Genomic DNA, 26993 nt, shown 5'->3' with positions numbered 1-26993 from the left:
AGGGGCAGGGAACCAAAAGACCTTGCCAGGATGCAGATGGGATAATGGGACTGCTTGAGTAGCCTGTGCCAACCCCAAGCAGGGAGACAACCCCAGATGAGCAGGGGCATGGGAGAAGGTAGGGCCTGGAGGCTCTGCCCACTCCTGTGCGGAAAGCTGGATTAACTGGGTTAACAAAGCAGAAGCACGTGGCAAAGTTGCTTCTCTGGGGAGACATCAGGCCTGTCCAGATCAGGAGCAACATCCAGCTGACTGTGGGTCTGGCCAGGTGTCACCTGGCTGGGTTGTGGTTTCAGCATGCTGAAAGGCTGGGAGGGCAGTGATACCTGGGCCTTCCTGATAGCTGATGGTGCTCTGCTGGGAAAGAGTGGCCGCCTCTGAATAGCTGTAGCAATAGCTTAGAACAGATTGGATGTGTTATCATTAGATGATTAGATTAGTATAATTTAGATAACATGATATGCACTGCTTTTCTCATTGCCACCAAAATGCAAAGAGGAAGAGAATAAGGCCTCCCCCACTGAGCTTTATCAGAGAATTATTAGCCGTGAACAGTTTGTTCGTATTAGATTTGTTGTGACAAATGCTTGTTTATGTGAAGTGTTTGAGCATGCGAAATGGGAATTAAGCTGAGCATCACAAAATAGTGGCATGTGAAGAATCCTGAAAGTCAGATGGTCCATAGTCAGGCAGTATATCATGCAACTTTATTAATGTTAATTTCCTTTTTCTAATAAAAGGAATTGCAAATAAAATTATAATAGATGTAAAATACATCTGCTAAAAAACTTAGTAATATCAAGCATATAAAACAAGAAAGGTAAGCGCTCTCTAATGTTATGTGGCATACTTACAGTGATATTTACAACTGCAGTGTTTGTGGAATACCAAATTAAGTAATTTGCAAGACATGAGATTCTGATCTCACGGTCATGAGACTGCAACTTAATTTTTTCCTGGCTCTCTGTGAAAAGTTGGTGCTATGATGCATAAACTCCTTGAATATCTGCTATACTTGTATGTGGAACCAATGAATTACTGCTTGTGAATTATTAAATCTTTCAGGGACAGTTTGTCCTTGCTTGGTCAGCTCAGGGACTTGGCCTAGCCTGACAGGTAGGGCTTTTAATGCCCTGCAACTAAACAGCTTGGTTTCATTTTTACAGCAAAAAAACTAAGTGACAGGATATCATTGCGTCCTTATGGTACATCAAATGCAAGGCCCCAGCAGCAGGTAATCTCAAAGAAGAGTTGAATGCAAGGAACGCCTCTGACTTTCTTTCCGTTTTGTTTTGTTTTAACGCAGCTACTCTAACCTGCTGTACATGGCCACCCAGATTGCCTCGGGAATGAAGTATTTAGCATCTCTGAATTTTGTGCACAGAGATCTGGCCACTCGCAACTGCCTGGTGGGGAACAACTACACCATCAAGATTGCAGACTTTGGCATGAGCAGGAACCTTTACAGTGGGGATTACTACCGTATCCAGGGAAGAGCTGTACTACCAATACGTTGGATGGCCTGGGAAAGCATCCTTCTGGTAAGGACCGCACAGAACAATTCTTTGCCCACTTTTGGTTTTCACTGTTCCTCTGAATCAGTAACATGTCCATGTACCAGCCCTTACGGTATCACAACATACGATTTCGATGGCCCCTCGTGAGATGTCCTTGTGCCAGGCATATCGCGTCTCCTGGGGAAGGAGGGTGCCCTTGCAAACAATGCAGCACAGATCATCCACAGCCTAATTTCTGTTCTGTTCCTGGCATACATGATTCCTGCTAGAACGTAAACAAGTTGCCTTTCTGTCCCTGTTTCCTAGCTGTGAAGCTTAGAAGGGCAGGGATAAAACATGAGGTTTTTAGTGCCAAGTCTGGTTTCAAGGTAGGGATTTTGCTTCATGTTTTTTAAGGGTTCTGCTGTCATTCCTTAGGAGATGGTTTAACAGCTGAACACGTTCAGTCCAAAGGCAGTTCCTTAATATTCAGCTTGATAGTTCCTCTTCAAACTAATTTGTGTGATGCATCTAGCTATATTTTTTACAAGTACGTAGCAAAATTCTAATTACACACCACTCTAAAGGCTGATAAATTGCCTAAGCTTTTCTAAATTCACCCCACTGTCCTAGCTACTGCTTCATCTAAACTATAAATCACTTCCATCTTCCTTGTGTTAACATCTTCCAAACATTTGCAGACTGCTAGGGTTGCCAGATAAGCCTGAGCTATCTGGGTCTTGGGTGTTTTTTGACCAAACAGGCCCTCTGGCCCCCTGATTTTGTCTGCCTTTTTGTGAGTAATCTTTACCTTCCTGTTATTTCTCTGGAAACACATTGTTACAAACACAGCAGGTTTGTCCTGTTTTTTTCTTTAAGGCAAAGAACAGACAGTGAGCAGACTGTCACCAACTTTTACTGTGCAGGGACCAGGATTTTTGCCCTTCTTCCTCTGAGACGTGTGATCTAGAGCCTGCTTTCACCCCTAGCACTCTGCTTTGTATTCAAAATCTTTTCTGTGCTTCCCTGCTGTATTGCAGGGGAAGGTTGGCTGCAGCTATCCCCTTCCCCACCCTAGTCCACACCGTTTTGCTCCTGCTGCAGACAAATACGTAGTCTTTCCTCTAAAGAGGCACAGTAGCCTCTGGTTTTTCCCTGAGACTTGCCCTCTGTTTCAAGGGCTCTGCCCTGGTGAAAGTTGTACCTTCTTAGAGCTGTCTGGATCCCTCTGTGCATTGCCAAGAGCAGGTCACCTGCTCTGCTGTCTGTATGGAGAGCCTTTTCTGAGGTACAAATGCTGTGTCCTCGTGTTTGGCTGCTAAGAGCTTAGATTGAAATGGCTTTCCTAAATGTGTACTGTGAGCAAAGCAGGATTACAACATTGTTTTTGTTCACAGGGCAAGTTCACTACAGCCAGTGACGTCTGGGCATTCGGGGTCACCCTCTGGGAGATGTTCATACTGTGTAAGGAGCAACCTTACAGCCTCCTCTCAGATGAGCAGGTCATTGAGAACACAGGCGAGTTCTTCCGGAGCCAGGGCAGGCAGGTAAGAACACAAATGTGACTTCTTTGCTTGCCCCAGCACATCAGAGTGGATCTCCCAGGGGCCTTCCTGGTGGCCTGACCTCTTCTGCAGAGGTCCCTGCTTCTATTCCTGTCCTTTTCAAGTGTGTCCCAACTCTCCTGTCCTTCATCCAGCCTCGTGGCACTGGCTTTCCTCTCTTGGAGTCCCACTGGAAGAACCTCTTGGCCCTGTCTGTGCTTCTTCCTTATTATAAGCCACTTCCATTTCAAGCTGCCTTTGATGCACTGTTCTTCTTGGCTTTGCTGGGCCCACCTACACAATCCTTTTGCTCCTTTCCCTTGTCAGATCTCTCCCGTTAGCATTTCCTCTGAAAAATGAGGAAGTGCTTAATGAGTTGGGGAAGGAGGAACTGTTAGTCCCCATGAGTTGGATATTCCCTCTATCTCCACACATGCCAAGATGCCTCTGACCATCCCTAATTACTGAAGGGCCTTTCTGTGTCACTACCTGTCCTCTTTCTAATTTCCAGGCAGCACTGTGCAGTCTGCTACTGCTACCTTCATCCCCTTGAATCAGTGAGGATCTTTGATATCTGTGATGGCACTAGATAGAGCGCACACAGCCCTTCACCTCACTACTGAGGATCACTCTACCCAAAAAAGTGGAGTGCCTGTTATTTGCTAATCTACAAAACTCACCTTTAGCACCAAACAAATTAAAGGATTAAAGGAAATAAAGGTTTTATTCACTATCTGCCACATATGAATGATCTAGTAAAGAGATTAAAAGATGAGTGTATTGAAAGGGGGGGGGAAAAAACCAAACAAAAACCCCAAAATAAACTATTTCTGCCAACTTGTGCTTCAGATAAGCTCTAAAAGGTTTTTTTTCTCTCTGCTAACAAGCTATCACGATGCTTAGAAAGCCTCATGGGTTGTCTGCGGTGAGTGAAAGTATTTGGATTTTATTGTGGTAAATTTGGTTCGGGTTTGTGTGTTGCTGTCACTTGGAAGAAAAATCTCCAAAATGTTTGTTTCCTATGGGACAAAACTGCTTTATGACCAGCTCTGTCATCAAACACATTGGCAAAGTGTCTGCTGTGCCTTTTGAGACATGTCTAAGTTTCATCCAGACTTCCCTTCCAGATTCATGCTTAATAGATTTTGAACACTGCATGACTGCTGTGTTGTAAAACCTAAGACGAAATTGTCCTTTGGTTTTAATTGTGTCAAGGTTCAATTCTTTTAATGAAACCACTGAAATAGTTGTATTTTTTTTTAATGAAACCACTGAAATAGTTGTATTTTTTCTTCCAGATCTATCTCTCCCAGACTCCTCTGTGTCCTAACCCTGTATTTGACCTGATGCTCAAATGTTGGAGCAGGGATATAAAAGATCGTCCCACTTTTGACATGATTCACCACTTCCTGCTAGAACAGATGGAATCAAACATCTGACTCGAGAAAAGGAGACAAACTGTGGAGAACTGAGTGACTTTGCCTCTCTTTGCCTGTACCTCACAGGAAGATGGTCAGGCCACCTTGCTCTCCTCCCTTGACTGTAATCTATTTAAGTTGAGACGTCCATGGCAGCTGCTCATTCTATTGGCCATGGTCTGACACACAGGACCAGAGGATCTCATTTGGTTGAAAAATCATCTCCTCTTCTGAATCATTTCCTGGGAATACTGTGAGAGGGATTTTTAGATGCCCATACATCTTTGGGCAGAATGAATGAGTGAAACTTTGCAAGGGACTTGGAGCTCTTTCCTGAAAGCTACTGGTTGGTTTGGGAGTTATGATTCAAGAAAAGATTTGTAGAAGCAGTCTTCAGTCATCTAAAACTATTCCATTAAATCCAATGGAAGTCTTGTGCACATTAGCAAGTGCTTCAGTATGCTCTTGCTACAGGCAATATGTATAGTGAGAAACTAGATATGACTAGAACTAGGAAATGGTTTAACAGACTTGAGAACTGACAGAGCTGGATTTAGCAACCCTTTGGAAGTAATTTTACAAGGGTCTATGGAGGATGCAGATAGAGTCCAAGATCGTGTTCTTTTTTCCTGTGGTTGTTAAGCACTGCTTTGGTTATATATGTGCATTTTCCCCACACTGGATTTTTTTCTTAAAAAAAAAAAAAGAAAAGAAAGAAAAAAATGAATGTTAAAGGTCATTGGAAGGTTGTTACAGTAGATCTTCTTTTGACCTACAAATAAAGACTAGGGTAGGGAGTTTGTATTGAAAAGTAGCTGATACTGTACTACTGTCACTATGTAGATTTATTAGCCTAATGAACTTGTAGCCACAACGGACTGATGTGCAATTAATCCTGTATAACTACCCATTAATATGAGACCTCCTAAGTCGATGCTGTTACATGTGCAGAGGGAACTTGCCTTTGGTGAAACGGAATGGCTGAGAGCAGAACCTGCTATGTCACTTCTGTAGCTCGTGGGAGAGGAAGAGGAACAGGGTATGTGTTGCCCCCCCAGCCCACGTGTGCATGTGCGCACACGCTCTCGCTCACTCTCCTAGTGTCAGTGCTTCCCCTTCAGGTCTGCAGCGCTCTCGGTGGGGCGAGTTGAGCTCTGTCAGCCAGGCAGATGCACTTCGGCCGGGGCTCCTTTACTGCTGTGATCAAATCTGGCATCAGGAGGTAGCCCCTTTGTTCTGATCAGGGTGGGTTTGCATGTTATTTCAGATGCTTTCTGCTTGAATGAGACAACTTATTCACTGAACCGGGATTGTTTTTTTCAGTTATGTCACAAACGGCTCATTCTGCAGAGGTTTTTACAGGGCTCTGAAGCCCATTTGGCATGAGTTAGAGAATTCGGCTTGTTCCTACAATAAATCCATTGTGGATTTGTCAGGTGCCTGGGGAATACTCTTCTATACTGTCCCTAATTGTATAACAAGATACTTTAGGACCAAACCAAATACTTCATAAGCTGGGAGAAGATGAAAGTTCAGCACTTGGCTTTTTAAACAGCATTCAGTGTAGTGTATATATTGGGTAAGGTTTGTAAAGATAACTTTTATCTTTGCCACAAGTGCAGTGTGAATGGCTGTCTGTGCTAAGAGCTCTGTACGGGGACACTGCCAAGAGAAGGAATGTTGAAACAGTTATAAGAAGATAATTGACCATTACATTAGAAGAAAAAAAACCTGTTTCTGAATTGGCAGGCACCGGGATTGTGTGTTATGTCCCTTTCTGCTGTCCAAGCAGAACACATTCTGTAATGAAGTTGCCCAGTTACAGCTCACTCGCATATGACTGTATCCGGATCGTCATGTTTGAGATCCGGTGTGGGATTCATCTAACTGCATGAGGGTGTCACCATCTGAGCTGGTCTTCTGAGCTCCCTTTACTTGATAAAGAGTCAGCGCACAAGTCATCTCATCCCTGTGGGAGGGCTACGCTGCGTCAGGTGAATCTCACTCTGAAAGTAGGTATTTTCCCCCTTTGACTCAAAGGGGCCCCAGGTGACTCACTGTAGCAGATGCATGCTGTAACATCTGGAGTTAAGCGAGAGGAGTCGAAGCCAGCAGTGGTTCCTGCTGCAGCCTATGGCTGCGTATGTGATGTGACACCCTGGTGACTGGCTAAGCACATGTTGGTTTTATTTCTGGAATCTTTCTATCATGTCTCATAAGGTACCTAAGTAATGTGCAGCCATGTGAGTGATCTCCTGTACCTCTGACTTCAGAGATACTGGTGTGCTGTAACTTCACCTGGGTGGGCTTTGTACTTCTGTTGTCAGATGTGCTGTTCCTCCATTGAAATGTTGACATACAAAGTTTCTTATCAATAAATCCTAATGATAACCTTGACAAAAGTGAATTTCTACTTTTTTTTACCTAGGTGTCTGCAGTGAGTACAGGTATTTTGGACTGACTGCTCAGTAGCTCTTCGGTAAATCTGTAACCTCCAAGTTTGTAGGAGCAGCCATTGGCCATTTAAAGGAGCAAACTTCGAAAGGAGTTTCTGAAAACCCTGGGAAGATGGGCCTGGTCCACCCTCCTGAGCTGAGGAGGGCGGATGGGGACCTGGAACAGCCTGCAGTTGTTGTTCCAGTGCTGTGAGACCTCACTTGAAATATGGTGCTGCCTTTCAGTAAGCAATTTTTTCTTAGCATTAACTCATAGGAAGATCTAGGTTGGAGGGACCTCTGGAGGTCTCTAATCCACCTGTCTGCTAAAAGCAGAGCTAACTTCAAAGCTGCATCAGGTTGGTTAGGGCCTTGTCCAGCTGAGTCTTGAAGATCCCCAAAGATGGGGATGCTGCCACCTCTCTTGTCCTGCTCCCAGGGCTTCATCACTCTCTTGGAAGAATTTTTCATGTCCAGTGGGCCTTTCCCCAGTTGCAGCTTGCGCCCCATTGCCTCTTGGTCTCTCACTGTGCACATCCAAGAGTTGTCCTGCCCTTCACAGCCCCCAGCCCCACTGCGGACCTGGGGTTGCTGGTAGAAGTTGGCCACAAATAGGAGCTCGGATATTTTTTAAGGTCAGAAACCCCAGATCTCCCAAAGAGTTTAGGCACTGAGAGCAAAAGTCAAAACAGCATTTTATCTCCTCTGATACAATTCAGGCAGAGTGTAGGCACCTAAACAAATGAGAAGAATCTCTAAATACCTTTGCTTTCTGATGGGTATCTCTTAAAAGGGTCCTGGCAGCCCAGTGGCATAATCCTGCTGGTTGCGTGGCCTGGGTTCTCTGAGGCCATTTGGTGAGTTTGCGATGTCCTGCACCACCAGCCTTTGCAGAAGCCTGGTTCACTGCTGGGATCAGAGTCGGCAGAAACGGCGCCGGTGCAACACGCAGTGCTTGTGCAAGAAACGTGCCAACCACAGCGCCTGTTCAGGAGGTGGGAGACCTGTGTCCTGGGCTGTCTTTGGCCGGAGGGAACTGAAACCCAGAGTGTGCAAGGCACCTTGACTGCACAACGTTCAAAACGGGAACGGCCTTTATCCTGTTTGAAGCAAGGTAGCACAACTTGTGTCTGTGAACCTCTGAAGGGGAGGGCAAATCTGCAGGTACCCTCCCGCCATTGGAGAGGGGCTGTCTGCCTTGGGCTGCCCGGGCACAGAGAGGAGGGTTGAAACACCTTCCACTGCGGAGCGGTGCATCTCCTAACGCTGAGCTTGGGGGTTTCCTCAATGGAAGCACGTGCACATGAACGCAGTGTGCCTGGCCAGCGCTGGCCTCGCTGTGCCTGGGCTGCACCAGATGCTGCTGCACCCGCAGCAGGGCCGGTTTGTTGGTGATTTGGATGTGAAGATACGTGTGCTGTTCTCCATAAGTGGCCACATCTGGTACTACTGTCCCAAGGGCTATGAGCCTTCAGAAAGCCTCTGATAAATACTACAAAATCTTTCTACTCCTCCAAGATTTCTGGACAGGGAAAAAAGACACATCCAGAGAAACCTGTGCTTGTGGCACAGCAGCACTGAGTGTCTCCCGGGGCAGCCACCGCTGGCCCCAGCATCACAGAGGTCGTCCAGGCAACTGCGCTGGCCCTGCCACCGCTTCCTCCGGCTTCTCTGGCCACAGGAGACGCATTGCTATGGCAGCTGCAAAGAAAAGCAGCCTCTTCCCTCCTGATCCTTACTATATCCCAGGGTAAGCTCTGAAGTTCGTCCAACATGTTTGTTCATTCCTGACACTGAGAGATCTGATTGGGATAAAGCACTTTAATTCACGATTTTTGTTTATATTATTAAATATATATATATTAAATATTTCATTTAAAAGTGCAAGGGCTCCGGGTGGGGGGAAAAAATACCGCCTTGACAGTAGGGTGTAATTAAAGGCTATACGAATAGCACACTGGGGGAACTTGAAAACTGTTCTTTATTTTCATTGCTTTGTTTCAAGCTGCCAAGTGTTACTACTGCTGCTATTCAGAGTTTTGATTCCACATTTAGATGACCTTTCTATCAAGCATGTTTGAATATGTTGTTTGAATAAATATTTGCATAAACACGATACACTGACAAATTCATAGGGAGTAGTCATGCTTCCAGATTTATCCACGTTCTTTGAAGAAATTGGTGACTATGGAGATAACGATCTAGTTAATATGTAGTTGGATTTTTTCAAAAGCTTTTTGCAAAGTCTCCCTCTAAAGGCCTTTGAAAAAACAAAGCTGTCCTTGGCTAAGAGGTCCCTATGAATTAGTTATTAGTTAAAAGATAAGAAACAAAAGGTAGAAATAAGTGGATAGGTTTCACAGTGAAATGGAGACAAGTTGCTACTGGGCTCCCCTGGTGATGTGTGCTGGGACATGCGATCTCCAGCGCACCCGTAAGTGATCTGGAAAGGGCTGGATGGCCACCAAGGTAACCGAAGTTTCTGATGGTACAAAATTATTTGGGTTACTCAAGTCTAAGGCTAACTTTGAAAGATGTCCAAAAGACCTCACAGTATGGAGCAACTGGGGACAAAACAGGCAGCAGAGAAAATCAGCACAGAGAAAAATTACCTGAGTTGTGCATGAATGCAGATCCAGCATAGGTACAGGCAGGGGAAGGAGGTGAAGCTGAAGCCACAGGTAATGGGTGGAGTATATTTTCTTTCTTAATGATGCTCCTATAACAATGTACAGATCAAATCAGTCCTTGCAATCTGAACAACAGGCAGGATTTTTCCATTACTGAACTATATCTGGAAAAATAACATAAGCTCCGTTTTTGTTTTTGTTTTTTTTTTTTTTTTACATACTGTTGCATTGCTGCAGTTGATGCATGATGTGATTTTATACCACGTGTGCGCTACCATGTTCAAAGCTCTGTGCTGACAGCACAGGTCAGAAATGAGGGCTAATAACATGACGGGCACCATGGCTGTGGTTGCATCTGCTTTTTAGAGACAAAAGGCTCAGTTTTCCCTTCCTCATTCTTGCCTTCAGACAGTTAAGGCCCTAATGCCAATGTAATAGCTTGGACTGCTTGTCTTCAGGTTGCTCCTCCGTTCCCTGAAGGGGTGAGGAGGAATGTTGAGCTGAAAGGGCCAAGTTCTGCCACTGCTTTTCTCAGTACCAGCATGGGCTTGCTGGTATAAGAGGGGCTGCTGGTTCAGAGGGGCAGCACCCCTCTGAAGCCCTGAAGAAGACCTCACAGACAGATGAGTGTTTGTGCATGGCTTGGGTGGTTGAATCTGAACAGGCCCCAACAAAGCAGATAGGGGACCTTGGATGTTGCTGTAATTAGAGGGAAATAGCACTTGTGCTGAACCTGGCACGAGGCTCGGGTGCTGGCAGGTCAAGGGAGAGATGGAGGAGGAGGAAGGAGTGCGGGGATGTACTGCACGCCCCGTGGCAGTGGCTAACTGGCTCTACTGTGTGTGGTGCGCTGACTACTGCGCGCCGCGCTGCTGCCCCGGGGCAGGTGAACACCCTTCCTCGGGCCTCACCAGTACATCTGCAAACGCAATGAAGGGATCAAAACTGGCTGCTGTCGCTCGAGCGTGTTGGGCCAGGTCTTTGAAAATGCCAGCATAGTACTCAAGTGTTAGGAAGACAAATCACAGTGGGAAAGGACTAAGCATAGGGAGATCTGGTAACTCCACGAAGCAGGTCCTGTTCTGGATGCTGAGACCTGCCCATGCCACCTCGAGGAGGCTTGGCAGTGCTGGGGCAAGGATGGGCAGCGGGCCAGGGCTTTTCCCTGGTGAATAAGAAAGCCAAGCAGGTTTACATGACAGTCTAGGGAGTGGTGACTTAAAAGATAGGATTGAGTAATAGAAAAGTGAAATTAGGCACAGCCTTGAGGAAAGCATGTTATTTGCTTGCTGCCTGCATATGAATTTTGAGGTCCGTGACTGAAATGGTTTAGTGTGAACTACAGAAATTGTGGGTATCTAATTTCTTTATCAAAGTATCATGTGTGACAAAGTCATGTAGCACGTAGAAGTCTAGGTCTGTTGCTGAAGCTCCGCTGCTTTCATTAGCAGAACTTGTAATTCAGTTATGGGGCACATCCATCCCCTGCAAACCCAGACAGACTCGCCTGAGCTCCTCAAATTAGCCTACATTTAATTGTTTATAAATTGAGTCCTTTCTCAGCCCTATTATTACTTTGTTCATGATCAAAATCCCTCTGACAAGCCTATAATTATTTGGGCTATGTCATTCGTGCTCTTGCTTGGCTTTACCATCCCTGCATAGCTTCCTCATGATCCAAAGCTCGCTGAAAAAAATCAATGAGAATGGGCTGTGGAGCTCCTCCACCAGCTTTTGATTTAAAAAAAAAAAAAAAAAAAAAAAAATCCTGCCTGTAAAATAGGGAGGCATGCTAATTGTAAATACATACCTCTGCTAGCTGTTGTTTAACGTATTTGGCAGGGGAAGTACTTACTCATCATGTTGTGTATCATCTGACTTTTCCCCCTGATACGCAGCAAGATTATTGATCGAGTATTTCTGTCTCTGTGGTGCGATTGGCAGTTCTACCTTTCTCCTTCAGCAGTGGCATAACATCATCATTAGGAAACTACTGATGCTAGGAAAAGTTACAGTTTCTATTTCATACCTGAGCTGAGACCCCTTTCCTGAGTGCCGAAGGTCCAATCCACCTCCCCCAGCGTTAGCTATGCAAAACTCAAAAGTTCACTGTCAGGAAGTCAAACTGCCTGTCCCGAGCCAGGGAGGAAGCCAAGATCAGCATCCTCGGAAAGTGAGTGCCTTCCTGGAGGGGTCTGTCTGCTCCAGAGACTAGAAAGCAACCTGGATGCCAAGGTTTGGTTAGACACCTGTCTTTAGAAAAACTAGGGTTAACATGATACATCTGGCTTGCAGGAACAATGACCGTTCTCTTCCAAATGGGATAAATGCCACTTGTCCGCAGGATGAGGATCTCGTGGCCCCCCCAGCTGGCAGGAGGGCCTGCTGTTAACAGCCGCGGTTTCGACTGGAACAGAGGTGGTTACGTGCGGGTGCACTAAATGTCACTTCACGCCTTGCACAAAGGTCCTCAAACAACACGGTGACCTGCCCTGGCTACGGGCTGAACAGTCTCGGGTGAGGGCCTCCCCGCAACGTAACGTGGTGACGGTGCGGCTTTTCACGAATCCACTGCTGAAGCCGTGTCCTGCCCCGATCCTCCTTATGAGGAGACGGGACAGAATTGTTTGGAGGTTTAAAATATTTTTTTTTTTCATTATCTGAAATTTGATATTGAACAAGAGACATGTGGAAATTGCCAATAATTCACTAGGTTTCAGAACTGAGATGCATCACAAAATTTCAAATTAAAGCATGTTTAACTTTAATATTAGAACTAGGGAGCTCTGAAGTCAAGGCTTCGCGCCATGCTCCCGCTGTTGTTAGTTTTCCTATCATACCATACACATGTACTTCTGCAGAAGCATTCACTGACCTTGCCACGTGTTCATACAGGAGCCTAAACACAACTCTGTATACAGCTGTAACTTTATGAGCCAGTGTTGTTTGCTCCCATGTGAAAGCGTGCATGCTTGCACACCCATGCTACGTGTGAGCACGGGCGTGCCTGGCTTCGTGCATAAACCACATACCTCTGCACGCTGCTCACGCGGGTTCTGCCTGCCTGCTGCAGAGCAATACCCTGGCACAAACACGTTCATGCTCAGACCTCTTTCTCTGCAAAATCCTGTTCCCAAGGTCCATGTTCCCAAACCCATGTACGCTCCCTGTACGTGTTCTTTCTGTTATGCAAAAGCCCCAAACCAAATTATTCTGTATGTGCAAAGGACATCTTCAAATGTCTCATGAGTGAATGCTCTTTTCTTGATTTCCTCCTCAGATATGAGGGTTTTGTCCCTCAGTACGGCTACCAGTTTGGAGAAACCTTCGGCAAAACCACTTTTCGTCTGCTGACAGATCCTAACGTTCGGAAGAGCCCTCGCTCCCTGCTGGCACCGGTGCACAAGCTGAGATTCATACAGGACTTCAGTGGGACAAAGCATGAAGTCCCAGATTATATTCCTGCACATCCAGGTGAGCGGAAGTCAGGATTTCATCCCTTCAGCAAAGTGGGAGTTTCTGTAACTGAAGTCACAATGTTACTTGGGAGCAGGGAGGTCTGGGCTGAACCTGGATGATCTTCTGGGGAGCAGTGTGATATTTTTCATGGAGCAATCATAGCTCTCATGTGAACAAGGACACCTGGACAGCAGCACTGATGAGACGTTTAAGCATGAACCCACTCTCCTCTCCAACTCTTTTGTATTCCACAGGCAAAAATGTCCTCTTTTTCTTTAGGTAGGATTGGCTCTGCCCCTTCCTGGTATCCCACCCATCCTTCGTGTGCCCCTTCCTGTTTTCTCAGGTGGCCCACCTGGCAAAGAGCTCATTGAATTTGGAGCTCTTATTCTCAGCTCATATTTAATTAGGGAATTTGCTGCGTCCGCTCCAACTTCTGCCAGTTCTGCTAGTGTGGATCTCCTTATTGTCCCATCAAGGGAACCTACGTGAGCGCTTCTCAGGCCTGGCAATCTGCAGTTACCTCGTAGGAGTCCCAGCCCCTTTGAGCAAGGTGCCTGATCTATACTGAAGAGCTGACCTGTTTAACGTGAGCAAGTCATCCTTTGGCTATATGCAAGGCAGTGGGCAGCGGTTGTATCCTGGGAGGTATCTGTGTCTTGAGTTACCTGGAAACAGCCACGTTACAGTGCTGCTTTCCCACTTCACGCTGGGAATTTGTACTGCTTCTTGCAAACTTTGGTCTTCCTGTTCTGCTTAGTCAGTGCTTTCCAGGATACAGGTCTCCATTATGCAGGTGTAGCTTACTAGCTTTATTCCTGGACATCTAAATTTGCATTTCCTTGAATTAAAACGTAGCTTATTTGAATGGACCCAACTAACCAGTTGACCTAGGTGCTCTCTATCATTATCCTGTCTTTGTTATTATTTTATATTTGCCAACCTTTACATCGCTTATGAATGTTTGCAGCTTTGATTTCACATTTACTTCTCACTGGTGAAAATGCTGAAGAAAGTGGTCGCAAGAAGCACTTCATTCGGCTGAAAACTTCTTCGTCGATAACTATTACTTTAGCGCTGTCAGTGAGCAAGTCCTTAGTTCTTTCATTGTAAACTTTATTAATGTTACGTGGCATTCCTTTTTTAAGGAGAATATTTGATGTTACTAAGGTCAAATATCTCACCGCAGTGTATCATATTTGTGTGGTTTGCCTTTAGCAAACTCAGAACTGAAGAATGCTTGTCAAGGTCTATTTTCTGTAAGACCTTGTTGATGGGTGCTAATTATGTTGCTAGTATTTTTATCAGGTGAATCCCAGATACGTTTTTGCCTGGAAGCGACAGCAAACTTGTTTGACCGGTGACATCAAACTTGGCCCCCTCAGTTATGCTGGGTCTCCAGGGGCTGCTGTGCTGATTTTGAGGAGTTATCCTGGGGAGCAAGTGCACGGGGCAACCCGCGTGAGCTCTCCAGGGCTGGGAACCAGGAGGAGGATGCCCTCCCTATCTGAAGAACGGATGGTCGCTCGCTCATAGGGTCATAATGAAGAGAGACAAAAAGTTGAAACGTCAAAATACCCCCCTACACGTTTTGAAGCCGAACCTTTAGTGGTTCTCCTGGAAGTTCCTGCTTCCTCAGAGGCGCTGCCCCATCTCTTGCATGCGGTGTTTTCTACAGCGAGATGCAGGAGTATTCAGAAAATAGCTCCTGTACATTAGTCAGCAGCCTCTGGGTTATTGGGAAGAGATTGATTGGAGTGCACATAGCTTCCTCTGTCAAATAGACAATGCTCTCTTGGCTTTTGATTTTGTGCCTAATTCAGCAATCTTTCTGAATCGATAAGTTTGAAAAAAAAACCAAGAACCACATAAGGTGATTAAAAAAGAGCTAGTATGGATTTCTCAGATACACAACTACTTCATTTTTCCTTTGATGGAGTAACTGGCTTGCTGGGTAAAAGGGAAAGAGTAGATTCTATGTTTTCATTAATAATCTAAAGAAATAATAAGCTGAAGCTATTTTAAAACTTGCACAGTGGATTGAAAAATCACTTTCATTGAGTGTTTTCCTTTGATGTGTGGCTAACTTGGGAATGGCACTTGACAATGCAAACTCAAAAACAAATCAGAAGCGTTATACTCTTGCAGAGAGGGGCAAACTTTATCCTGTTGTAGACAGGATCGGAAATTATTGCAGTAGATTTTTTTTGCAGATAGAGCCTTAGCTGGAAGATAGGGTGTCTAGTCTGTGGGGTTTTTGCGCTGTAATACAGACATAGACAAAACAAAAGAGGAGTTCAGGGAGCGGCAGTAATGATCAGAGGGCTGAAAAAAAATGACCTATAAGAACAAAAATTGAAGGAATTTGGTTTGTTTAAAACAGACGAGACTAGGGTAACAATTTTCCAATAAGGAAAAGGTTGTTATGGGGTAAGATCAATCGTTCCTCACAACTGCCAAGGAAAAACAGAAATTGGTTTAGGAAACGCTTGGACTGCAGAGGGTCGGGGAATCCGAGGGATGTACGTCACAGGCTATTTTTAAGGGAAAGTTTGACGGAAGTTGCCAAGCACAGCCGTCCCTGCAGCGCCTCAGTCCGCAGGCTCTGCCCCTGGCTCACAGCACGCAGTAGCTGTAGGATTACTATTATCTTTCCCCCTGGCCAGCAGACCCTTTCCTTGACTAACGGTATCAAAGCCAGTGGAGGAAGTCCCCGCTGGACACGGCGGGGGCTGTGTTTTGGGGGGGAACGGATACAGCCAAACAGAGCAAAGTATGTTATTTTTTTTCCTGCCTTACTGCTAGCTGGTGTAGATAGGTAAGCTGAGGTTTTGTGGTTTAGGCATGGCCTTAGATCGAAGTTTAAATGACTGAACTTTTAAATCTGTGCAGGCAGGTTCATCAGATGGGGCTGACGGCACCTGCAGGCCAGAGCGTGGGATGTTCTCCACCCCCAGTGCCGGAGGAGCATGGCGGTGCCCAGGCCCGCCTCGCCGGGGACACCCTCGCTCCGCCACTCCTTCCCCATAACTCGGTGTCTGCCTCACAGGTGACCTTCTTTCCTCCAAGAAAGCCACGGCTGGAGCAAGCCTTGCTGAGCCAGCCCTCGAACTGAGCGCTCCCGCGCCCCGGCGGGGGCCGGCAGAGGAGCGACCTGTGCCGCCGCGCGTCGGCCCCGGTGACGCCGCACCTTTGCACGAGCAGAGCAGATGTGTTCCCAGCCATCCCGGCCTGAGGCTGGCATACGGGTACAAGCAGAGGATTTCACCCCAGCCCACCGCAACACAAAAGGCATCTGAGGAGAAAGAGGGGCGATTGCCGGACGTAACTGCGGCTGGTGGACTGGAAAAGAAGGATGGTCCCTGCCAACTTGATGGTGCCTGTGGCCCGGGATGGAGGAACTTTTCCTGCATCCCAGAAATCAAACAGGTAAGTGGTTTGGGGTAGAAAAGACACGTGCTACAGAGGGATGGATGGCTGAGGTACTCTGCTATAGTGCAAAGCTGCATGTGGTAGGTAGGTAGGTAGGTATGGAAGGGCTCTCCTTGGTATACAGGGTGTGAAGAGGGAATTTCCTACAGGCCTGGCAAGGAGAAAAAGTAGGAAGCATCTTGCAGAACATCAAACTCATGTTAATGTTTTTAGTGCAATGAATCCACTACATCTTCAGGAAATTGTTCTAACGATTGATTACTCTTCCTAATCAAAAAGGCTTTGTTTCTCATTTGATTGTGCTTCAGCTTCAAATTCTGTCATTAGATCTTGTGTTATTCAAATGAGCAGCCCTCTTGCACTAGGCTTATGTTTCCTTTGTAGGAACTTAAAGCCCATCCCACCAACATTCACTTCAATAAAATAGAGTGCTCCTGGTGTCTCTCTTTACATGACATGTTTCTGGTCTCTTCACTGTTCTCGTGACTCACCTGAATTTCCTACAATTTTTCATTATCCCTCATGAAACACAAGCATTGGGATTGGACACAGTAAAACAACATCAGGCTCAATAACACAGGTAGCATGGCACAGCCAATCTGCCACTGGGTCAACGTGTTTGATCCCCTTATTTCTTCTGGACCCAAAGATAGCATTTGTCATGTCACAGTCGGCTGAGGCTCTGCAAATCCACTGAAGGCAGAGATTAGAGATTTGACGTATTGAGTCGAAAGCTGGATTGGATGTAAATCCCAAGAACGTTCATTCCTGCTCCTCGCTCTAAGAAATAGCCTGTGGAACAGATTTTCGAAGGAGCTCAGCACCAAAAGCTCCCTTTGCTCTCCCTTGGGTATTTTGCAAAGTCTCTGTGTATACAGATCTGGTCTAGTAATTTGACTTCACCGGAAATTCTTTGAGGCTCTTAGTGTACAGCCAGAAAAAATGACAGTTGTGATCAGTAGGTTCTGGCAGTGAATTAAGTTGTGGAGTCAAAGGAGGAAGCAGATTTTACTGGTGTTTATTATATTTCTGCTTTTATTTTGAGCCTGTAAAAATTGAAGGAGTGACTTTGCCAGCAGTGACTGAAACAGTGGATGCAGAGAGCTATACCCGGCTCCCCAAGCTGGATGTACCAAATGCAATCCAACAGAAAGCCATTTCAGGTAAAAGAGTGAGGTTACGTGCAGCCCAAGTCCTCCGCAGGAGAAACAGCATCATGTTCCCCTCTCCTGTGGGAAATCCTGGAGACATTTGCCAGTTGCTCCAGCTCGTTTGAACACTTTAGGATGGAAAATGCCCCAGCTCCTCTCGATGCGATGGCATTTCTTTGGGACGCTGTTGCCCCACTGAGTCTCAGACTGAGGCTCGGGCGCCCGCGGGCAGGCGGAAGGGTTGCGGGAGCTGCGTCCTCCTTCCAGCCCCTACGACGGTAAGCCCCTGCTAGCAAGCCCTCCAGAAAGCAGGAAGGGAGAGCGGGTCATGGGCTCTGCGCTAACTCCTGTAGCTGGATGAGTAAGTGCTACCACTGAGAGAGTTATTTCTCTCCTAGAAACACAAGACAGCTTTCTGAATCATCAAATCAACAAATAGTGTTATATTGCACTATCATAAATATATGAACTCTGTCATATAATGTATTATACTCTAACTTCACCGTGGACACTGGAAGAGTGCTCCCCCTGCACGTAGGAAAATTATAAAAGGCAACTCACTGAATTCCCCCCCCCCCAAAAAAAAAGATATCACATCAGCTGGCATTACCTTACTGTGCAGCTGACCATAGCAAATGCAGTGATTTTGAGTCAAAATATTTCAGACTGAGCAAAAGAGGAGGACCAAGCACCAGTGTGAGAAGAAATTGTGTGGTTATTTTTTCAAGCTTTTACTTTTTTCCTTCCCCATTTAATAGATTTTGTGTAGTTTCTACGTTATAGCGACAGTTTGTTGGATGGGTAGGGCAAATGAAAAAAGGTTGGACCCGTGGTAGTTAGCATCTGCATGTGTGTTAAACTGGGAGAGAACTTGACAGAGCTATCGGTTTAAAGAAAACACTATAAGAAAATAAAATGTTTTTTCCCATACCACATGGAGACTAATCATGGATCAGTTCAGCCCATAGAGTTTTTCTGGGGATCATTAAAAAAAACCCCATAGCTTCAAAATAGCTCTTGTGTGTGAAATATCTGAATTTACTATTTAAATGGAACAGTTTTAAAAAGTTTTTCTTCCCTACAATTTGCCAAGATTTTAAATTTATCCTAGCCTCTTCCACTTACAAATTGGTTGATTCTTATATGATATGTATGTTCTTAAGCAGAAAACATTCTCTCTTCTCTTCATCCAAAGGTTACACTGGATATATACCCCGCTACACCTGGATTACCGGCGTTAACTACATTCAGGCTGTTAAGGATGCCATGAACGAATTTGACAGAAATCAGGTAGTTTATATGCGCAAACCTTATTTCAACAATGTAATGTTGGCCTTGAACCCCTTGCAGCACTGCAAGTGGTTTCATTTACACTAGTAGTGTTAAGAACTAGGATTATAAGCACAAGTAAAATCAAATGCTATTAGGTAACGCTGAAAAAAATCATAGGCAATTACGTTTTGTAACTCATTTCCTTGGGACAGTAAGGGAGGATAGATGGGTTCATAAAAGGATTAAGCAAATTTACTGAGGATAGACTCATGGGTTGCAATTAATGTTGCTCTGGGTGCAGAAACACAGGATCCATCTGTTTGCACTTCCCTACCTGGGTGGTAGTGGAGGATGGCTTCTTTGGCTGCTTGGATGGATATTTCCCCCTTTTGAGGGTTGTAAAGCTTTTTCTTTTACTAGGATAATATGTTTTGGAAGGACCTATATCTTCTCCTTTCTCCTCCTTTGGGAAGGATGCAGAAGTAGCCTTACAGCACAACTCTTATTTCCTCCCCTCCCTGTAAGACCCTCCATACAATGCCATACAGTCCTCCTACTGGAAGAAAAGTGACCCCTCCCGCGAGAGTTAGACTGCATTCAAACCTGCAAGTTTCTTCCTGCTACCGGAGCAGAGTGAAATCACTGCCATACAGAAGTCGCTGGCCTAGAGCCAGCGAGGAGTCATCAGCTCAGTCACACAGCTAATTAAAGCGGGTTACAAAATTTCCTACCCCTTCTTGTCACTAGGATTCACTGCGGTGCCTTCATCCCAGAGCAAGTCGGTCTGATGTAGGAGAAAGTCCAAGAGAGAGGCAGCCCTTTGACTCAGAGGAACTCAGCCGGGCATAAATGACTCAGCAGGAGGCAGTAGCAGGGCTGATATTTCCTGGTGGCGTCCTGATGGTTTTACTGAATTGTTTTTCCCCTGTGCTGGTTTGCTTATCCTTTCCCGTGCAGTTAAAAGAAATTGAAATAAAGCAAACAGAACAAAATCCAGATGTTACCAAGACTAAATGTGCTATTTGCAAATCCTTTCTGTCCCTGTATCCTGATTCCCTGAGATGCCCGCCAGTGCCGCCACGCAGTGAACCTGTGAGGGAGGCCGGTGGTGTTTCTCCACACCACAGGAATCGGCAAAATTCAGGCTTGTAGGGGTTATCTGCAGCACATGAGGAATATAAACATGCGAAAAATTCGCTGAACATTTCTAAGATGGCTTCTGACTTCAAGCCACTTATCTTCTGCCCTAAATCTGTGTTGCCCTAGGTTATGTGCTGTGGATCATTTCTTACTATCTACCTTGGGGAAAAATAATGAAATCCTCTTGCTTCAGTGCAGCTTTTGAGGGAGTTCTAGTAATCAGTCCATCATCATCGTTCACAAAACGGTTCAGTGGACCCAGCATTTTGTTCAGGTTTACGAACGCTGTCCCTTCACCACTGAGCGGGGAACGCACTAATGAGGTCAGGGAAGCTTTATTGACGCTTTTAGGGCTTTTGCCACTACAGTGATCTGCAGACCTGCAAAATCCTTCAGTGCATCCTGTTATCTCAGTTCGACCTCTGAAGTCAGGAGGCAGGTCCAGGAGAGATGATTTAGTCTCCCTTTAGCTCACATTCCCTAAGCCTTCCTGTTCCTACTAGCCTGGGAATTACTGGCTAATTGCCGTGACTGGGCTTCACAGAACAACAAAACCAGTTGAAGGTGTCAGAACAAAATGCTGATGTGTGCAGAGTCATAGCACAAGAGCAGCCAAGGCATATATCTGACAGCAGCAGCTTCAGTCGGCTGACAATAATTCATGTTTATGAGCACAAGGCCCTTGGGACTTGTGGATGATGCCCAAATGCGATCAACGCAGCATAGTTTGCAGAGATCCCGGAAGCATAATTTGAAGGCAGGAAGCCGATCTGTGTACCTGGTGGGGCATTAGCTATCAAAAACCACTGCTGTAGAGGCTCTCTTCCACCACCGTTCAGGAGCAAACTCTAAGCGGAAAAAGGGAAGATGCAATATATCCAGCTGCTAATCGGAGGAGACTAGGATTGGTAAGAGAACTGCTTTGCATTAGCTTAAATATTTCCTTTCACATCATGTCACATCACATTACTTGTGTAACAAAAATACCTTGTAAAATGAACGGTTTTGTTTTTCTAGTTTTTGCAGAGAAACACAGTTTGTGACTTTGGCAAGAGACTACCTCAGACATACTGGCCTAACAAAAGAATTTACACCAGTGCTGGACTGATACCTTTCTATACAGGCTTTGTACCAAGTAAGTTTACCAGCTGAAAGAAAATGAAAGTCACTGATACTAATTACTATTATTAAGTAGTACTGTTATCGTATGTAGCAGTAGTGTCATAGCAGAGAGCAGTTAACTGAAATGTTTCGTATGGGAAGTAAATTTTTTCCAGTCTTTGCCACGGTCTTGGACTTGTGCTATCCGGTAGGAGATCCCATCAGCCTTCTTGTCAGCCGGGACTCCTGCAGACTGTTACTGTAGTTTCCAGCCACAAATCCCCATAGAAGTGGAGGGTGCTCAGTAACAGCCCACCTGTTACAGGGTACCCATTACAACTTCTTCATTAAGAAAGTGATTTCTGTTCCAGAAAGCTTACTCTTAAAGTCTAAAAGGCAAAGGAGTAGGTAATGCAAACAGGTTGGGAGAGCGGAAAAACACAGTGTAACAATGTTAGCCATCAAGAGAGGTGGTGGCTACCCCCTACTGTCTGTCAAATCGCTGTCATTTATAGGCTTACTAAAAAGCAGAGGTCTGAATAGGTTTGTTAATGTCAAGGGGAACTGCCCACGCACCTGAGAGAAAGCATTAAGATGTGAGACTGCAATTTCAACAAATGAGCAACTGATACTGGAATCATTGACAGTGCAAAGTGTCAACAGCTCAGTAACATGTAAGCAACAGGAAAGCATTGACATAACAAGAAAATAAACTATTAGTTTGTACTTGAGGCAATAAACAGAAGGAAAATGGTAGAGAACATGGAAATTATGAAAGAAGTGAAAGCAAAGAGGGGAAGAGTATCATGGCAGGTTGGACTATAGCTGGTAACAAAATTGCATTTGAACTGAGGGGAGAATATTGAGGCAGTGAATTATGACTCCAGCAACTTACAGCAGAGGGCATCCTAAAGGTTCATCTAAGAAAGGCTATGCAGAACAAGCACTAAGGTTTCTACATAGCTACTAAGTTCTTGAAGGACAGTCTGAAAAAAATCAGTTTTAGGTAGGAGGTTCCAGTAAGACTAAATGCTTAAACCTTGCTAATACAATCATTAGTTTCAGGCCTTCCAAAGAATTTAAGAGACTGCCTAGAACTGAATTCTACAGCTTCCACTCGTCCCCTCTACCAATCCCTTTGGGACGAATACACACAGCCCAGAGGAATGGTAGGATTTAACATCACACACGATATAGGAAAAAAAGGAAGTGTGTGGGGGGGAACCCAACCTGTTCCTTTTGAACTCTGTAACCACCTTCCTACTTCAGTGGAAGGAGAGACACTGAGCCCAGAAGCTGCAGTTGCTCTGAACCCAGTGCATCACACTTACCTGCCTTCTCCCTTCCCGTGATAGCGCCTAGGTCTCCCAAGACAAAGTCCTGACTTCTTCCATGTCATTTTTTTCCTCTGCACTGTATTACACAGTGGGATTAGGGTTATACTCGTACAAGGCTGTAGCCTGCAATTCAAAAAAAAACCCTCTTGGCGAAAGGCTGCTATAACCCTGGTGGGAAGAGTGAACCGGACGCCAGTGTCAACACTGATCTTGCTGTTTTGCCACCTCCGCCAAAAGCCCACAGAAAGGCAGGGGAAGAAGCTATAGTTCTTCAGGCAGTTCTCTGCACGGTGCAGTACTCCCAGCTCCCAGTGTAGGCCCTTGTGCAAGGATGCTGGGTTGGGGGCTTAAGAGTAACTCATGTAATTTTGCTGAGTAGGATCTTGGGAGGCTGACACTGGCCTTCTTTAACTGGCAAAGAAGGGTCTTGTTCCAAGCTACAGAAAAGGAAAAAATACACTGTAATGGGTACGTGAACTTCTGTGTAATGAAAAGGGGGAAGTATGCCCTAAAAATCAACTTTAAGCCAAAAATTCACTGTTTGATGAAGCGCTACATCATGCTTCAAAAATCTAACTTTTGTCATCTTTGAATCTACAGAAGTAGTCTCCCCTGCAGGCTCGAGACTGGTCACTCTGACAGTTATGTCTGCAGCCCCTACTTTCCACCCAATGAACGCATTTTTTTTTTTTAAACTACTATAAACAGTTTTTTTCTTCACAGAGTTATACTACCTTTTCTTCCTTTTTTAGGAGTTAGAAAAACTTAACCCACTACCAGTCACAACTAAGAACCCTGAACAAAATTTCCTCACCAGGAAAGCAATCCATTCTATTCTGTCTCAATTACTGAGTACATGTTTTCCTTTGTCATTTTAGCTAACATTGAACACTAGTTGGTTCCAGAGTGTTTGTTTTGCTTGTAACACTTTCAAGACAAAGTAGTGTAAGTTGGGATGAGATCTTCATACTAACCAAACACAGAAAGAAAAGCTATGCTACCCCCAGAATAATTTATATTATTTGAAATGTCTAGATACTGGCTTAAAAATCACTCTAGCAAGGGATGCTCTGGCTGCTTAAATTGGACATCTTCAGCATTATTTCTGGCCTCTGCTGTATACGTAAAACAGCTTGTTAAGGAGAGAGCTCTGATTCAGGAAGTCACAACTACCTGCTAGGTTTATGTTGCTAAGTAAGTGCAGAGGATCAGCCCTAGGTGAGGCCAGCTTATCATCTTCCAGAAATATCCACGCTATCAAAGCAGTAACTGGCCTGTGCCATTTTATGATCCAGATAGGAGGAGTAAGCTACAGCTGTAGCTTGCCGACACCTACATTAGAGCCTAAGCTGCCATTACAGTCCAAAGAGCTACTCAGCTCTCTACATCAGACTTAAGTTTGGACAGCTGACCTATCACCTGTAATAGGAGCCCACATGCAGGTACCTAAATTTAGACACTTCCAGTTAACAGAGAGGAGGAAATTCAGCTGTATCTCCATCTGCCAGTACACTCAATTATAAATTAATACCTGAGCATTTTTTCAATTCCCTCAACACAAGTAACGCCACTCTGTCCAGTGACACAGTCAACAGGTGTTTACCCTGTTAGAAAGCAGAGAGAAAAGCGTGGTTGAAAATGGCGTAGCGGCAGGTGGCTGGCACTCACACAACATCCCCTATTTTTGTTTTCCAGCCCTCAGACATAGCTATGCACTTACTTTTGGAAATAGCACCCGAAAAGCTTACCAAAAGGAACAAAGGAGACAAGCCTGTGCACTGCGAAAAAAACTTTAATGATGCCTGTACAGCATTTGAAGTGACTTTGAAACAGGAAGAGGAACACAACACAGACAAGAGAAGTTTTGAATGAAAGAGTTCATACAGCTTTAAACAAAATTTACAGGTGTTCATTTGCATAGGTTTTATTCTGCCTCTTCCTCAGCCTCCTCTTCAAACTCCCCCTCTTCCTCAGCTGTAGCATCCTGGTACTGCTGATACTCAGACACCAGGTCGTTCATATTGCTCTCAGCTTCTGTGAATTCCATCTCATCCATGCCCTCACCAGTATACCAATGCAAGAAAGCCTTCCGGCGGAACATAGCGGTAAATTGTTCAGAAATGCGTTTAAAGAGCTCCTGGATAGCCGTACTGTTACCAATAAACGTGGCAGACATTTTCAGGCCACGAGGTGGAATGTCACAGACCGCTGTTTTAACGTTATTGGGAATCCATTCAACAAAATAGCTGCTATTTTTGTTTTGCACATTAAGCATTTGCTCGTCAACCTCTTTCATTGACATGCGCCCTCTGAAAACAGCAGCTACTGTGAGATAGCGGCCATGACGTGGGTCACATGCCGCCATCATATTTTTCGCATCGAACATCTGCTGCGTTAGCTCTGGTACAGTTAAAGCGCGGTACTGCTGGCTCCCACGGCTTGTGAGCGGGGCAAAACCAGGCATGAAAAAGTGCAAACGGGGAAAGGGAACCATGTTAACTGCTAGCTTACGCAAGTCAGCATTAAGCTGGCCTGGGAAACGCAGGCAGGTGGTAACACCGCTCATGGTTGCTGACACTAAATGGTTCAGATCACCGTATGTTGGAGTAGTTAACTTCAGCGTTCTGAAGCATATGTCATAGAGTGCTTCATTGTCAATACAGTATGTTTCATCTGTGTTCTCCACGAGCTGGTGCACAGAAAGTGTTGCATTGTAGGGCTCTACTACAGTATCTGATACTTTAGGGGAGGGTACAACACTGAAAGTGTTCATAATTCGGTCTGGGTACTCCTCACGAATTTTGCTGATTAGGAGGGTACCCATGCCAGAGCCAGTGCCACCACCAAGAGAGTGAGTAAGCTGAAAGCCCTGGAGACAATCACAGCTTTCTGCCTCCTTTCTTACAACATCTAACACTGAATCAACTAATTCAGCACCTTCAGTATAGTGGCCCTTTGCCCAGTTATTTCCTGCTCCGCTCTGACCTGGAAGAGAGACATTTTCATATTAAATTACAGTCACTGCTTCCTGCTTGCAAGCAAAGACTAAGGGCATGAAGCTACAGAGATGCTTTATCAAGCACAGAGCTATGGTGTCACACGAGCACCTCTAAAACGACTAGCAGCTACACGGAAAACATTTACCATCCAAGGATACAGCAGCCATTTAAGCTCTCCCAACGTTACCGAGAAGATGACAAGAATCGACAGAGCAACGACACCTTGTGCCTTCTCGGACCTGCTTTCCCAACAGCTGCCATCATGCACCATCCGCAGAACCTGGTATTTCATGCCCGCAGAAGCGCCAGGATTAACCCCCCCCCACCCGCCCCCCCCCCCCCCCCCGGCGGGGCCGCGCTCGCCCTGGGAGCATGTGCGGCAGCGAAGCCCGCAGTGCAGCGCCGCTGCCCTGCCCACCCCACCGCACCCCGAGCCGGTTACACGAGCGGTCCCTCCCCCGCTCCCGGCGCACTCACCGAACACGAAGTTGTCTGGCCTGAATATCTGGCCGAAGGGCCCGGAGCGCACCGAGTCCATGGTGCCGGGCTCCAGGTCCACCAGCACGGCGCGGGGCACGTATTTGCCACCTGCAAAACAGGGAGATGCCGTGACTGCGGCGCCGGGGGCGGCCCGGGGCGGGGGGGAAGGGGGCAGCCGGCGCGCCGGGCCCTACCTGTGGCCTCGTTGTAGTAGACGTTAATGCGCTCAAGCTGCAGGTCGCTGTCTCCATGGTAGGTGCCGGTGGGGTCGATGCCATGTTCGTCGCTGATCACCTCCCAGAACTGCCGGAGAAAATCGCGTCAGGGGCGGCCGGACCCCGCCCGCCGCCCGCTCCCCGCCGCCCCCTCCCCGCCGCCCGGACCTTGGCCCCGATCTGGTTCCCGCACTGCCCGGCCTGCAGGTGCACGATCTCCCTCATGATGGCGGCAGCACAGCGCACTCTCAGCCAGCACCCCTCTTTCCCCCAACCGACTGACTGCGTGAGGGAACCGCCAATCCTTATATAGCAGCGGAATGCGCGCGCACCCTTCTTTTCCCCGCCCAGGCGGCCACCGGCAGCAACTATTGGCTACTCACAACGAGGCTCGACGAGTGACGAGATCTGATTGGTTGGAGCTCTATCACTCAAAATATGGGCTCCTATTTGCTCCGCCCGTTTTTGCTGCTGATTTTACTGTCAGGCAACGGGCGTCCATGAATGCCCGCCCTCCTTGCTTAGAGCACTCCCGATTGGCTTAATTGAATGATTGATGTCGCGCATGATTGGCTGTCGGCCTCAGCGATCTGCTAGCGTCATTTGATTGGATGAAAACAAAGTGTCCTAGTAACCGTCGCAATGACTCCGCAGCAGGTCCGGGGCGGTGGCTCGCCCGGCCGCCTATTCCCGAAGCCGCATGCGCACTTTGCGCTGCGTAGGCGGCAGCTCGTCCTCGCTGCGGCCGGGGGGGGGGGGCGGTCTCTTGGGAAGCCTGCCCCGGCCATTTCCCTCCTCCACCCCCCCGCCCCGCGGCTCTCGGGGCACCTGCCGCCACTCGCCCCAGCGCCGGCCTCCGCTTCTCAGGGAGGCCCTCCCCCTCC

The 26993-nt window shown here is 46.3% G+C and overlaps 3 protein-coding genes across 7 annotated transcripts in view; 2 read left to right on the top strand and 1 right to left on the bottom strand.

The window, feature by feature from the left end:
- Nucleotides 1-6856, top strand: part of LOC104139774 (discoidin domain-containing receptor 2) — a 61195-nt gene extending 54339 nt beyond the window's left edge. For 4 of the 5 annotated variants that reach the window (XM_068914508.1, XM_068914511.1, XM_068914509.1 and 1 more), the window contains 3 exons: nt 1307-1541; nt 2894-3043; nt 4339-6856. In XM_068914508.1, the coding sequence (XP_068770609.1) occupies nt 1307-1541; nt 2894-3043; nt 4339-4479 (526 nt within the window). In that variant the 3' untranslated portion in view covers nt 4480-6856. Of the gene's footprint in view, nt 1-1306; nt 1542-2893; nt 3044-3927; nt 3966-4338 lie in introns of all 5 variants that reach the window. The other variant, XM_068914512.1, reaches the window with a different exon arrangement.
- A 1340-nt stretch (nt 6857-8196) lies between these two features.
- CIMIP2A (ciliary microtubule inner protein 2A) lies at nt 8197-24745 on the top strand. The gene is made up of 10 exons (XM_068915356.1): nt 8197-8336; nt 8575-8643; nt 11990-12040; nt 12804-12997; nt 16032-16411; nt 16799-16853; nt 17374-17577; nt 18761-18855; nt 20995-21112; nt 24111-24745. Exons 1-10 carry the CDS (start codon nt 8197-8199, stop codon nt 24209-24211), a joined length of 1407 nt encoding a protein of 468 aa, XP_068771457.1. The 3' UTR covers nt 24212-24745.
- TUBB4B (tubulin beta 4B class IVb) lies at nt 24190-26427 on the bottom strand. Its single transcript, XM_068914969.1, has 4 exons — nt 26278-26427; nt 26089-26197; nt 25892-26002; nt 24190-25400 (listed from the first exon to the last, which is right to left on the bottom strand). Exons 1-4 carry the CDS (start codon nt 26332-26334, stop codon nt 24340-24342), a joined length of 1338 nt encoding a protein of 445 aa, XP_068771070.1. The 5' UTR covers nt 26335-26427; the 3' UTR covers nt 24190-24339.
- Nucleotides 26428-26993: the final 566 nt, after the last annotated feature.

This window comes from Struthio camelus, chromosome 20 (assembly GCF_040807025.1).
Source record: "Struthio camelus isolate bStrCam1 chromosome 20, bStrCam1.hap1, whole genome shotgun sequence".
NCBI classification, from domain to species: Eukaryota; Metazoa; Chordata; class Aves; order Struthioniformes; family Struthionidae; genus Struthio; species Struthio camelus.
This window is presented reverse-complemented; position numbering and strand designations above follow the sequence as displayed.